The 15,676-nt window shown below is 40.9% G+C and overlaps 1 protein-coding gene across 1 annotated transcript in view; it reads left to right on the top strand.

The window, feature by feature from the left end:
- Positions 1–15,676, top strand: part of EPB41L4B (erythrocyte membrane protein band 4.1 like 4B) — a 263,118-nt gene that overhangs the window by 188,865 nt on the left and 58,577 nt on the right. Inside the window, 1 exon segment of the mRNA XM_065399132.1 lies at positions 8,163–8,230. Coding sequence (XP_065255204.1) covers positions 8,163–8,230 — 68 coding nt within the window.

Consider the following 15,676-nt stretch of genomic DNA (forward strand, 5'->3'; position numbering starts at 1 on the left):
CAGAGCTGGTCTCTCTCACTCGCATACATACACGTGCACTCTTTATCTAAAGTGAAATGTTTTTTAAAAGTCTGAGATTGACACCTACCAGAGGTTGGTTTTAAAAAGTCCTAAAAGATCCTTTACCTTTTTGAGCTCCCCATCAATGTACTGTACTTTAGGAGATTTTTCTGGACATCTGCATTGTCCAGTTAGTAACAGAAGCATCAGCGAAACAGTCGCACTAATGGGACACTGCTGGAACTTTCCACTCATCTAAAGTAACTATTTAATTGTTGTTTGTAATATTTGTAATAATTTCCCATTTGAAAAGCAAGGAATATTTCAAATACCAGACACCAGTTCCATCAGAAAATGACACCTTCATAAAGGTACCCGCTGTAGTCAGTAGAACAGGAAAGCTCTTCATTAGTAGTTCCTGACAATGGAGGGGGGGGGGGCAGATGCAAGAGAGGAAAGGCGGAGGGAAGAGAGTTTGGGGATGGAAATGCTGATTTTTGATTCATTCAGATCAGTATATTCATGGCAACTAGATACCATGGGGACAGGTGCCTTAGAAACACTGAAATACATAGTTCCAATCTCTGCAATTTCAAACATAAGTAGTGAGGGGGAATTATACAATTATACAGTACAGTTTGAAATAGGAGCTGAAAGGGGAGATTTGCACTCAATTTCCATTCTGAAGTCATGCAGAAGAGCTGTTTATTTCTTTCCTATATGGTACCTTTTTATCCTTCCTCAAAGCTGTGACGCTGAATTGGAGATCTAAAACTCATCTGTTTATGATACAGATTACTCACAGTTCTGCATAAATGTTAGAGTTCTGGAGCAGCAAGAAACTAACATGAATGAGTGTGTTTATTTTGTGAAGAGAGAAATATTTCCATACAGAAATGTTAGTTTGAGAATCAAGCTGCAAGGTGTGGTGGAGTAGGTCTGAGTGTGTGCAGATGCAGCCTTACCTGGTGAAAAATGTGATGAACCCACACAAATTGTGGAAATTTAGGCTGTGGGTTCCACAGAACACTCAGCACAGTGTCTGTATTGCGATAGTAAATCAGCACTCTTTCACAACACACCCTTCAAACTTCTTCATGGGCGTCCAACACTTCATAGCTGACAGACTGCAGATCACATGCTCATTTAAGAAGGAGCCGTATGAAACCAGCAATGAAGAGCTGCATGAATACAAAAGACCAGCTACCGGCACATTTAAAACCCTTACAGTTTACATGGCTCAGTGCTGAAATGGAGGGATTGATCAGAGGAGTTGTCAATATCACGAGTCACTAAGTAATTCATGGCCCAACTGATGGAGGATTCTGATTGCTATTCATACCCAGTTTGGCCCAAAGCAAATCCTGATTTTCTTTTGCGTTAAATACAGACTCCTGAGCAAACTTAGAATTACCTTAACAGGGTTTTTGTCTCTTGGCTGGAAAGGTATGTGGTGTTCTTATCCAGTGTGCCTTCCACAACAGATGCTTATTTTCTCCATTAGTTTTCACTTCACCTCCTCTTTCCTCATAGGCAGTCCCAGCTCCTTGGGGCCAATAAGTCCATGAAATTACAACAAGAGTGAATCTGATGTCTTATCTCTAACCTAGAAGAATATATTCAGATCATATGGCAGTGACTTCATTGGGGGTTGCACATGATGCTAGAATTTGGTACAAAGAGAGTATTAAAACTTGTTCATAAGTTTATATCTATGCAATATTTTTAGACTACTGGAGATTACCTTATTCTTTTTTCTCTCCCGCTTGCCTCTACAAAAATGTACATACCAATGATGTAGTTTTGCTCTGAGATGTGTATTGCCAGTCTATGGGCTAGGACATAATCTTAATGTAAATAACTAAGATGTGAAGTTGACCTGTGCTAACTAGCCTTGCCTAGAACTACTGGACCATATTGCACCATTGGAGATGCATCTCAGAATTTGTTTTGATCGTATTTCATGCTACATTTTGTTCTGTTTGCTACAAACAGAAACAAAAATTGGATCCACACATTATTTAAGATAGCAATGGAGTACAGCTGAGGTGACACTCATCAGTGGCTTTCCTAGCTATATCTTTGGTGGGCCTTTGCCTTTTCATCATGTTGTCCTTTCAGGAGTAATTAAACTGTCAGTTATTAGTAAAGACTCTTCAAAGTTGCAGTGCCCAAAGAAGTTGATGTATGTGGTTTTCAAATTATCCCCAAAGGCTGCCGCAAGGAAATATGTTGCATTACTAACTATATGATTTGGGTTTTAAGTGCTTTATTCACTTCTGGAAATCATAATAAGGTCACAAGAGAAAATGAGTTTGGTACAGGAAAGATACTGGAGGATTTATACTCTTATGTGAAAAATAACAGGACTTGGATAAATATCTCTGGATGCCTGGAGGAGTTTCCTGCCTTTTGCTAGATGGCTACTCAAACATTGTGAAATGATGAAAATTTCAAGCATATCAGTCTGTCCTCCATCATGGATTACATTTTATACCCAAGCTTTGCTTGGAAATGATGCAAATTTGCTGATATCTTCTTGGTCCTCCTTGTGCATATCGCACATCCCTGCATAATTTCACAGTCTCAATTTAAGAAACCCAGAACAGGAAAATAACAGGTCCAGGCTGAAGTGCTGTGCCTTAGGGGTGTGTGTGTGTGTGTGTATATATTAGAGAAAGAAGCTTGTGTAGGCCTCTTTGCACAATGTCTTGCTAAAGCCATTGCTGTTAGTCACCCACTTGGATGAGCAATACATTCACTCTCAAATTCCAAGCAAAGTAAAAAGAAGCAATTGTTGTGATACTCTCAACTCCTACTCCAATGAATGTGACATCACATCAGTTATAATTGTTCATAACAATGGAATTTAAATGGTTATAATTCAAATTGGCTATATTCTGTCTGTCAAAGGAAACAGATTTGTTTAACTTTAAAAGTGAGTAGGCTGGAAATAAAGGGAGGCAGAGGTATAGAAAGATAGGGCTTCAGGGAATGTAGGATGGGGGAGCATCATTAGGTGGAATACAGTAACCATTATAAGGGAATCAGCAACTCTACTCAAAAAGGAGTGACAAAAAATGATGACAACAACTAAATGGTACAAGTATTATTTTTTATTATTTGCCATGCAATAGCACCTGGGAGCCCCAGTCATGGATCAGGATCCTGTTGTACTAGGCAGTGTACAAACACAGAACAAAAAGCTGGTTCCTACCTCAAAGAGCTGACCGTGATGCTATTCTGATCGCAAAGAAAGAGTCCTACCTGCTAAAATACCAACACTGCACCAGGGTTTTCCTTGGAGGCTTCTTTTCCCAGTGACCTTACTGCTTAGCTTATGAAATATAATGAGATCATGGTTGGGTACGTTAGCAGTGAGTTGAAAAATATCCCAAGCGCTTCGGAGTTCCTCGGTTTCATTTCAGACCGGCAGATGTGCAGGGGGAAGCATTTTTTTTCAGTCAGAGCCATTGAGCCATTGCTATTGCTGTCCTTCTGCTTGGAGGATTCCAGCAATCTGGAAAGGGTGTTGCTCCCTCTCCCTTTTGCATAATCAGGAACCTCCAAAAATCAGCTTTCAGAACCTTTTCTCACTCAGTCAGCAGCCTGACTGCCTTTGAATGGGATCAGGTGCTTCAGTCAACCTTTGGGCTGATTCATGAAGTCAGAAGGGGAAAACAAGATGTTCCTTATGTGGAACTGGCATAATGCTGACTATAATGCCTCTTGTGATAAAGAGGAGACAGGAATAAGGTGGTGTAAACACAAAGGGGATTCTTTGTTTAGGAAGCTGGGCACACACATACATACAGTATAGCTGTTGTGAACAGGGATATAGGCAGTCAGACCTAGTGGTCAGAGCAGCGGTGGTCGGACCTAGTGGTCAGAACAAGAATCAGAAACTGGAGGTCAGAGATAGAGACAGAGTCAGGAGTCAAGCCGTGAGTCAGAGTCAGGAATTGAGCCGAGGGTCAGAGCCGGAGTCAGTAGCCAGGGGTGGGCCTAACAGCAGGATGTAATCAGGAACAAGACAGGCAGGGAGAAACAGGACAGGAAGGCAAGACTCAGGAATCAGGCAAGACAGCAGGAGCCAATAAAGCAGCCAGCCGGGATTCACAACTTCCTGTGCCACCTTCTGGCTTAAAGAATGACTCTGGTTGCAAGTCTCCTCCAATTGGGACCATTGTGGGCAGTGCCTATGGTGAGCTAGGGTTCATCAGCCCAGACTCCCTGCTGGTATCCGCGAGCTGCCAGGTGTTGGCTGTGGTATTAGGGCTGCCTGGGGACCCGCGGACCTGAGTTCGAGACCCACAATGCCTCGCAGTAGCTCACTGGGTCGCTTGCTTGCCTGCACTGCAGTGTCACCCTTCAGGGTCTCCTGTGCCTAAGTCCTAGTCTGAATTAGTCATAGAAAAGACTACTGGCTACTGCGGTGAACCTTGTGTGCTCCTCTGGCCCCCCTCCATCACAGTCACACAGCTTGTAGGTGGATCCTCAGCCCTGCACGATAAAGAGTCCATTCAGGGGCTGTATTTGACACCTCCACAGGGGACAGTCTTCCCTTTAAAAGACAGTGGAAAAGGTCACCAACGTAATGAGGAAGCTCAGGTTTATGCAGACTCCCTCTGCTAGGCAAGTCCTTCAGCTGCTGGGAGACATGGGCTCATTCCCAGAAAGCACTCCCAACTCCTCCTAAGAGCTTTCCTACATCAGTGGGACTCTTAGATGAGCATTAGATATTGGATTCCCACTCTCCCTCCACCCCCAGGCTGTGGTTGAGGATCCTCCTTGTGCTTAGAGGAGAACCTAAAGAAGGGCATGTCATAAACCCTGGTTCAGCAGCAATGGGAGCAGTGGGTGGTCAGCATCTCTAGAAATCAGAAGCGCAGAATTTAGTGAAATTTAGGCCGATTGCTTCAGCAACTGGAGTCTAAGTTTGGTGCTTCTTAAGCTCTGGACTTCTCCCTTCAGCATCCTTATTTTGGCTCTCAATAATAGTAGCTTTTCTTGGCAATCACTTATCTGTGGAGAGCATGCAAGCTAGTGCCTCTGTCCTGTCACTTCCTTTGTCTTGTTTTTCCCCAATGATAAAGTAACTTGTTGCCCTGTTGGCAGTTTTATCCAAACCATTTTTCATTGAAATCAGAACATTAATTTCCTTTTTCTTTGCCCTGGGCCAGTCTCAGATAAGGAAAGAGCCTGGCATTCTATGGATGGCATTAGGATCCATAGTGTTAAAGAGCTTGGAGTACTGGGTTCCCTATTTCTCCTATAATCTGGCTGCAAGAAAGGCCAGGCTGTTTCCCTTTTGGTAATAATTAAATGGATCTCACGGTGTCCAAAGGAAGCGTATGTACCAGATGGCCTGCCATATCCCACAGGCATTAAAGCTCATTTCTCTTATTAGTGTGGCTGACTTCTGGACAGAGAGAGAATCTGCCTCAGTGGAAGAAGTCTGCTGAGCAGCCACATGTCGCTGCATTTCTGCCTTCATACATCATTACTATGTGGATGTCAGAGCCTCTAACAATGAAGGTTCCTGAGTTTAGTAGTCCACAGGGACCTCTCTGGCTAGTTGCTGATATAAATTTCCCATCAGATATTGGGTGGTTCTAGATAAAACTCCTTTTTCAGATTATTGGGTGTCCCTGAACAGAAAGATGAATCTTGGTCATAACATCTGCATTTCTTCAAGGAGCTCCAACAATCTGGACACTCCTTTGGGAATTTTACCTTGTATATAGTTCTTGTTTCAAGTTATGGGTTAGATGCTTTCAGATGCGCTGAGGAAGTTGCTCACTGGTTAGTGAGGGTGGTTTGCCATTAAAGAAGGAAACAAGGCCAAAAGCATTCTGTCAGCTGACTGGTTTAGCTACCGGATCCTGCAAAAACAGGAGCAACCCAGTTTCCAGACTGCTGGAGCCCTTCTCAGTAATATAATGTACAGGTAGAACTTCTTTCCGGGCCTGTTCTTCTACAATACCCACTTTCAATGTTTACTTTCTATCCCATAAAGCATAAAATAATAATGAAGAAGCCCTCAATATGTAGAAAATAATGTTGAAGAATACTCCTTTTTCCTGACCTTCCATTAAGCTGGCTCCATGTTCCAGTGTAGATCCATGCTGGAGAGGTAGCAATGGCCTTGGGATTAAGGCTTCATCTGCACTTGGAGCTAGAGCTGTGATTCCTAGCTTGTGCGGGTAGTCTTGTGCTAGCTCTCATCGAGCTAAACATAGTATTGTAGCCATGATAGCATGGGCAGCATGAGCAATGTCATGGACTAGCCGCCACAGGTGCATACACAGGGGGTCTGGGCGGGTTTGAACTCGTGCCAGCTAGCCCAGGCCTCTGCTTACTGATGCTACCCTACTGTTTTTAGCATACTAGCTCACTGAGAGCGAGTATGAGTATGTCTACACAAGCTGTGAATCACACCCTTAGCTCCAAGTGTAGATGTCATCTTACTGTCACAGAATTGGGGGGAACCATTATTAGCCAGTAATATTCTGGATCCCTCCCATAGCCGGCTAAAGGTGACACTCATCTCATATTGCTGAAGTAGATGGAATTTTAATAATTTCATTTGCCGTTATAATTGCTGACTTTTGTAATCTTCCTATGCTCCATTCTCAGTAATAGTAGAAAACTCTGTTTTCTATTATTATGCTCAAGTGCGTCTTAAAATTCAGGTCACTCCCCATTTTCAATTTGGTAATTTTAATATTGGAATAAAGTAAAATTTGTGATTTTTAAAGAGTTGGTTTGTCAAATAGTAAGAAACTAGCTAATTATCATTTCACAATGCACATGATTAAGATATTATCATTTGGACAGAAGAGACTGTGTTAAGTCTCTGACAGCTGCATTCATATTTTCAACATTCAGAAATACTGCAGTTTTACGTGAAGCATCACCACCTGCCATAAATATTAAAGAGCAAAGTACTAACTTCTGAAACCCACCTACATTAACTGTGATTCATTTTTTCCCCCCTCATTCCCTAAAGAAAAACATTTTAAGACAGAGCTCGATTGTGAATATCTAGACCTTAAACACAATCTGACAACAGGTTGTAGTTTGAAAAAAACCTAAACATTTGAAAGTCAGAAATTTAAGAATTAATTTTGCTATGTCCCATACCCAGCCCAATTGTGAACCACACATGTAGTGTAGATATTTTTCTTTAGAAATCTATAATTAACCTATAAAACTGATTGGAAATACTTAAAGTGCTCCAAGTATAAAAAAACATATCTACATGTTAAGTGTTGTTGTTTTTAATAAACAATAAAAAATTAATACAATAGGTAATATATTGTATGCATTAACTCCTCTCTATCCTTTAAATACAGTAGGTAAAGTCATTGACCCTCTAGTCTACTATAGATATGGAGATACTCTAGTGTTTGTAGACAGTATTAGTAGAGTGGATGGGGACCAGGTACAATATTGCGCTGGTGATATGTGGATATTGGAGTCTTGGATCTACATTGACGAGTAATAAACGGCTAAGTCAAATTAGCTGCTGTGCTGCTTTGTCTGGCAATTTCATTTAAGCAATATTATGTCTATACATAGTTGTTTTTCCAGCATTTGTAAACAAAGTATACAAGAGAGACGGGTTTGTGGCTTGTAGGGGAATGGTGGATTGGAGAGCTTTTTGTGGAGACTAATTGTTTATGTAGAGACTAATTGTTTGTAGAGGTATTACTTTTTCTATTCATTTTTCAGTGTCTGAAGAATTATGAGATTTGGCGTGGTGATTCTAATTAGGCTGTGGATATGCAGGTGGAAATAATCTGCACATAGTTTAGTTTTGGGGAGGGGTTAAATGGAAGAAAAAGGGGTATGTTTGGTTTCAATGGTTCCACTACCTATGCTCAAATATTTTATGGAATATGCATTTATATCCGTGTTTTTCCAAAAAGATCATCTTCCCACAATACTATTATACTGTGCCCTGTATTCGGCAGCTGATCAACTTTTAAATGAATCTCAACAGAAGTAAATGGAAAACAAAACAATTTGTAGAAATAGTTATATAGTAAATATATTGTACTATAAAATGCTATAAATATATACCATACTATAAAACTATAACTATGTACCATAAATATATTGACATTATACTAAACTATGTCTCTTTCCTTTAGCAGGTGGGGAAAGAAGAGACACCATTTGTAAATACCAGTAAGGCCTCTAGTCTGCAGGACCCTAATGTAAGGTCTGTTACTTCTTGTTTGTAGGGAAAACATCAAATAAATACATTACGTAGTACATTTTCAAAATGCTGCCTACAGTATGCATGACAAAATCCATATATACATATGTCAATTACTGCATGAAGTCTGGCAAGCAGCAACCTGATTATACAATGTATTTTTTTTTTCAAACTACAACCTGTAGTGAGGTTGTGTTTAAACCATGTGTCTAAGTATATACAGTCTTCAAAATCTCAGCTTCAAAATTCAGGCAGGAGAAAGCCTTGGAAAGATTTGTGTAGACCATTTCAGTTTTGCAAAGAGAAAAAAAAAGCATTTTGGGTAGAAAATATGTGTAAGAATCATAACCTTTAAGTCGAGTTTACTAAAACTCAGAGTATCTTTAAAATATAATCTCTGTTTTCTGTATTTTGAATCTGATTTCCACTCTGATGCAACTTGTCGGACCACTGCTGTTTCTAAATTAATGAAATCTTCAGCTGCTGCTGCTACTGTTGTTATAATATTTGTATTATTGCAGTAGCGGCTAGGAACCTCAGTCACGGACCAGGACCCCGTTGTGCTAGGTATTGCACAAACACAGCCCTCGTTTGCTGTTCATGTTTCTTACTGTTTCCTGGAATTATTTTAACAGTGGAAAAGGGAGCATTTGTTTTAGTGCACAGAAAATGTGTTTCTTTGGATTTCTTGATCTGCAGGAAGGGCTGGTTTGGATTGCATTTTTGTTGCACTGGAAGCTGATCCTTCTCACAGGAATTTTCCTTTTTCAGATAGTCATTTAAAAAAGTGTCATATTTTCATGTTTTGTTTGAATCCCAGAGAAAACATTCTTAATATAACAGGTTTGGGGTTTGTTTTTTTTAAAAAGAGGACTTTACTGTGTGGGATACACCTCTACCCCAATATAACACTGTCCTTGGGAGCCAAAAAATCTTACCACATTATAGGTGAAACCACATTATACTGAACTTGCTTTGATCTGCCGGAGAGCGCAGCCACCCTCCCTCCCCCCCCCCCCCCGGAGCGCTGCTTTACCGCGTTATATCCAAATTCGTGTTATATCGGGTCGCGTTATATCGGGGTAGAGGTGTATTTGGAAGCATGCTGCCTTTACATGAATGGTAGTAACATCATTTTATTCATCATCAGTGTCAGAAGGGTCACTCTCAGAGCAGTTTCAGACAGGAATAAATTGATGTACAGTATAGTCATCAAGCAGGCTGTCAAACAACTAATTGTGGTAGCTTGTTGAGCTTGTTGGTTACTTCATTACAGAATTATCTAACCTTTTCACCCAGAAGAATGAACATATTATTTCAAAAAGCTCATGGGTCCCCAATCAATAGTTCTATTTCCCTAGGCTCAGGCAGAACTAGTTGAGCACCTGTCCTGCTCTCTCTTGGGCTCTCTCAGTCTGGCAGGATTGCAGATGATGAATCAAGCAGAGGTATTCTTTTCTCCCTCTCCTCTCCCCTCCCTTGCGGTGCAACATGATGCCCACAGAAGGAGCTGCTGAGCAGATACAATAAGAAAGGGACAGCAACTGATCAAAGCACTCCCAGCTCACACCAGAGCTGCTCCTGGCACTGATGGGGACCTGGTAACCCCACCTCCTCTCAGTATTAATGAGACTGATTCAAACACTCAACTACATAAATCAGAGGGCAAGACATATTCATAGTCAAACATGTTTTCTTAACAAAGTCACCCTCAACAGCTACAGTTCAGAGCCTAATGGGCCACAGGTTTGGACACAACTGCGTTATTCTAATTAATTTGGAAATTATTGGGGATACAAATAAAGTATCCCACTGACTGCCTTTCTCTGCTTCCCTCTGTAACTGTGCTCTATTCCCTCCATTTCTGTAACACGTTTTTCACCACTGTTTTCCTTTCATCTGAACATACAGTACCACAATACACGCCCTTTACCACGTCAGTGCCACCGAGGAAATTGTGCCAGCAGAATATTTTACTTTGTGTTGCTAGCTCTCTTGTGACATTTTGCTGTTTTTCTTGAAGCCTCAGCTTCTGGCGTCATGTGAAAGCTGAGATTCTCATGTAATTAAAAAAAAAAAGTAAGTTACCAGCCCCCATCGCTGCAAAGAAAAGCTTGAAAACATGACCCCTAAATGCTCAAACAATGAAGGCAGATAAAAAGAACCCAACATTTATTATCTTAAAGTGTCATGACTTTTTGGAGCCTGAGTCGTCATGTTTGAATGCCTGGGCCTGGCAATACTGCACATACCAGATCAGGCTATTTGGATATATAAGGTTTTTAATTGACAGCTGAATAGATTTTTCAAACTAAAACTCCTTCAGAACCACTTTGTACTTGTAAAATGCACATTTGGGCCCAGACAATACCCCATTCCACAGGAAAGCCATGGGGCAGGAAGTTTTGGGAGAGGAATTCTTTGTGGGGAATCCCCTGGTGCAGATCCCTCATATCAACCCAATGGAGGGGTTGCCCTCTGTAGAAAAGTTTGCAGGGCTAGCCCTCAAATCTGGCAGATTTCCAGGGAATAGCACAGATCCCTTGGGGGGCGGGGGTAGGTAGGAAGGTAGGGTCCTTGGAATCGCATTAACAGGGAACCCCTAGCCACAGTGGTGCCTTGCTCTATTATTTTTTGCAGAGGTTCTTGGTGGAGCCAGAGAGTGGGAGGACTCTCATCCCCTGTCCCCACCCCCAGCACGCCCCTGCTCATGCCCATGCAGCTCAATCTTTATCCCTCTCATATGGATCCTAGACCTGCTGACAGGCTTCCATGAGGTCAGGAAGGTGGGGTAGAAGAAGGTAGACCCCTGGCAGGGGAGGGTTGTGCCTTAGAGGCATCTGATTTCCCTCCCTCCACAACACACTTTCCATGCAATCAGAAAAGGGGACCACATGCAAAGGGCTCCCTTCAAGTACAGTTTGGGGTGGACAGGGACCACCTGGGCCATGCCATGGTGTGACTGAGTAAACATGGAACCCCCAAATGCCATTTTAAGTCACTTTTAAGAGTAGAACTACACATTAATGAGTACTTAAAGCCAATTCACCTCAGTTATGTAGTAATGACCATTCCAATTCTCTAAATCAATGACTACACTACAGACCAAATATCATATAAGTAATTTCCAAATAACCACAAGTTTGGCATAAACATAAAACTGAGAATAATATCAAAATATAATTTAAAGGTAACCTGCCGAGGAAAAAATGGGATGGGGCTGGAGGGGTGTTTTCTGTTCAATGTTAACCTGTATTTTAATTTCATTTCCTTTCACTGCTTCTTTCTGATGTATGGCTTGAAAGGTTTTTTGTTTTGGTTTGATTTTGACGGCTGGGGGTCTCCTTTTCTCCTGTTTGTTATATTTTTAGCATGGTTTGGCGGGTCAAACTGCCGTAGAACCTGGTTCAGACATGACTAGTTTAAATCCAAACTTAAGCTTAGTTATTAAATTCAGTTCTTAGGCCTATCTTGTGGGGATTTATTCTGGAAATTTCTGTATGGTAGTTCAGAAAAATCTGAATTTTTTGTTACTTAAAAAACAAACTATATACATGTTTATAAAAGCTCTTTATGAAATACGTGAGTTTTGCAAACTCCTTGAGAATAGGAATCCTGAGTAGGAGATTACAATTATTTACTGCCCATTACTGATCCTGGGCTTTCTTTTCCTGCTCTCCCTAATGTAGCTAAGGAGGGAACTAGTTAATCAACACTCTGTAAGTGTCCATGTTGATTTTATTACATCCACTGCCTCTTTCTACTATTGATCAACAGATGTTGCAGACATGCCTGTGGGATCTGGCAAGGTGGATGGGATTGATTTTCTATGGCTCTATTTTTCCCTTTCTGGGAGGTCAGCAGGAGGTTGGTGTGGAATAATTGTTCATCCACCCAACGGACCCTCTCATCTCAAGACTGAAAAGAATTCCACTCAGGCAACATACGTCTGACGCTATTATAAGACACAGTGAGAGGGTTTGGGCTATGGTGCCATCTGTATACTCAGGACGTTCAACTCTGCATTTCATTTTCATCAGATCCAGATGGTGTCTCTTTCTTGTTTGCCTACCCAAGGCATTGACCCAGATTAGAATGAGTTCCCTGATGCTCTGTCTGGATAGAACAGAGGTGATGTGGCTTAGTGGGGTGAATCCACTAAAACAATTTACTTGGATTGTGGCTATATTCAATATATTGGTAGGGTGTAGGTGTAAATAGCAAATAACTGGCAGTAATGGGGAATTTTAACTACAGATCTGTTGGAAAAGTAATATGGCAAAACACAGAATTTCCGGTACATTCTTGGAATGTATTGGGGACAGTGTCTTTTTTTCAGAAAGTGGAGGAAATAACCAGGGGGACAGCCATTTTAGACTTGAGTCTGGCCAACATGGAAGAATTGGTTGCAAATCTCAAGGTGGAAGGCAATTTGGGAGAAAGTAATCCTGAAATGAAAGATGTCATCATCTAAGGAAAGGAAGGAGTGAGAGAAGCAGAATAAGGACAATGAGCTTCAAAAAAGCAGACTTGGACAAACTCAGAGAATGGGTTGGTAAGATCCCATGGGAAGAAAATCTAAGGGAAAAAAGAGTTCTTGAGACCTAGCAGTTTCTCAAGGAGACAATATTAAACATACAATTGCCAACTATTCTGATGCGAATAAAAGATAGAAAGAATAGTAAGAGGCTAATATGGCTCTATCAGGAGCTCTTTAATGGCCTGAAAATCAGAACAGAATCTTACAAAAAGTGGAAATGTGGGCAAATTGCTAAGGAGGAGTACAAAATAATAGCACAAACATGTAGCGACAAAATCAGAAATGCTAAGGCACAAAATAAGTTACACTTAGCAAGGGAAAGAAAAGGCAATAAGAAGAGTTTCTATGAATACATTAGGAGCAAGATAAAGGTGAAGGAATGTGTAGGTCCTCTGCTTAATGGAGAAGGAGATCTAATAACGGATGACATCAAGAAGGCTGAGGTGTTTAATGTCTGTTTTGCTTCACTCTTCCTTAAAAAGGTTAATGGTGACCAATTACTCAACATGATTAATATTAACGACAATTGGGAAGGAATGGAAATCAAAATAGGGAAAGAACAGGTTAAAGAATATTGAGATAATTTAGATGTATTCAAGTCAGCAAGGAATGATGAAATTCATCCTTGGATACTTAAGGAACTAGCTGAAGCCATCTCAGAATTGTTAGTAATTACCTTTGAGATCTCACAGAAGACAGGTGAGGTCCCAGAACACTGAAGACGAACAAGCATAGTACCTATCTTTAAAAATGAGAACAAAGAGGACCGGGGAATTACAGATGAGCTAGTCTACCTTCAATACCTGGGAAGATACTGGAACAAATTATTAAATTTAAGTAGATCCATTATTATTTGTAAGTACCTAGAGGAATAGGTTATAGGAATAGCCAGCATGGATTTGTCAGAAACAAATCATGCCAAACCTACTAATTTCTTTCTTTGTCAGGGTTATTGACCTAGTGGATAGAGAGAAGTAGTAGTTATGATATATCTTGATTTTCATAAAGCTTTTCACACAGTCCCACCTGACGTTCCCATAAGCAAACTAGGGAAATGTGGTCTAGTTGAAATTGCTATACGGTGGGTGCACAACTTGTTGAAAGACCGTACTCAAAAAGTAGTTATCGATGGTTGCTGTCAAACTGGGATGGTGCATCTAGTGGGATCCTACAGGGATCAGTCTTTGGTCCTGTACTTTTGAATATTTTTATTCATGACTTGGACTATGGAATGGAGAGTGTGCTTAGAAAACTTACGGATGATACAAAACTGGAAGGGATTACAAGCACTCTGGAGCACAGGATTAGAATTCAAAATGAGCTTGACAAATTAGAGAATTGATCTGAAATTAACAAAATGAAATTCAATAAAGTGCAAAGTACTTCAGTTAGAAAGGAAAAGTCAAACACACAACTACAAAATGGGGGATAACTGGCTAGACGATAATGCTGCTGAAAAGGATTTGTGGGTTATAGTGGATCACAAATTGAATATGAGTCAACAATGTGATGCAGTTGCAAAAAAAAGGCTAATATATCATTCTGCAGTGTATTAACAGAGTGTCATATGTAAGACATGGGAGGTGATTGTTCCACTCTATTCAGCACTGGTGAGGCCTCAGATCACACTAGTACAGTGTTCAACTCTAGGTGTCACATTTTGAGAGCGATGTGGAAAAATTGTAGAGAGTCCAGAGGAAAGCAATAAAACTGATGATAGGTTTAGAAAACCTGACCTGTGAGGAATGGTTTAAAAAACTGTGCATGTTAAGTCTGAAGAAGAGAAGACTGAGGGGGACTTGATAGTCTTCAAATATGTTAAGGGCTGCCATAAAGAGGGCGGTGATCAATTGTTTTCCATGTCCACAGAAGGTAGGACAAGAAGAAATGGGCTTAATCTGCTGCAAGGGAGATTTAGCTTAGACATTAGGAAAAACTGTCTAACTATCAGGGTAGTTAAAATCTGGCATAGACTTCTAAGGGAGGTTGTGGAATCCCCATCATTGTAGAATCCCCTTTATAAGAACAGATTGGGCAGACACCTGTCAGAGATGGTCTAGGTTTTTTGGTCCTGCCTCAGAGTAGGGGGCTGGATTTGATGACCGCTTGAGGTCCCTTCCAGCCCTATTTTTCTGTGGTTCTATGCCTACCCTGTACCGGAGAGGCCTGTAGTCTTTGAATGCCTTATGAATTCTAACTTCTCCTGGGTTTGCAGTGTCAGTAGCAGTTTTTCCATTTCTGATACCAAAGGGTTACAGTCTCTGCTTGTTGATGAAAACCGGATCCAGCCAGTGAGGTGGCAAAAAAGCAAACAGGATGTTAGGAATCACTAAAAAAGTAAGAGAATAAGATGGAGAATATCTTATTGCCCTTATATAAATCCATGGTATGCCCACAACTTGAATACTGCGTACAGATGTGGTCTCCTCATCTCAAAAAAGATATACTGGCACTAGAAAAGGTTCAGAGAAGGGCAACTAAAATGATTAGGGGTTTGGAACGGGTTCCATATGAGGAGAGATTAAAGAGGCTAGGGCTTTTCAACTTGGAAAAGAGGAGCCTAAGGGGAGATATGATACAGGTATATAAAATCATGAGTGGTGTGGAGAAAGTGAATAAGGAAAAGTTATTTACTTGTTCCCATAATATAAGAACGAAGCCCACCAAATGAAATTAATGGGCAGCAAGTTTAAAACAAATAAAAGGAAGTTCTTCTTCACACAGCACACAGGCAACCTGTGGAACTCCTTGCCTGAGGAGGCTGTGAAGGCTACGACTGTGGAACTCCTTGCCTGAGGAGGCTGTGAAGGCTAGGACTATAACAGGGTTTAAAAGAGAACTAGATAAATTCATGGAGGTTAAGTCCATTAATGGCTATTCGCCAGGATGGGTAAGGAATGGTGTCCCTA

The sequence above is a fragment of the Emys orbicularis genome, chromosome 2, assembly GCF_028017835.1.
Source record: "Emys orbicularis isolate rEmyOrb1 chromosome 2, rEmyOrb1.hap1, whole genome shotgun sequence".
Taxonomy (NCBI): domain Eukaryota; kingdom Metazoa; phylum Chordata; order Testudines; family Emydidae; genus Emys; species Emys orbicularis.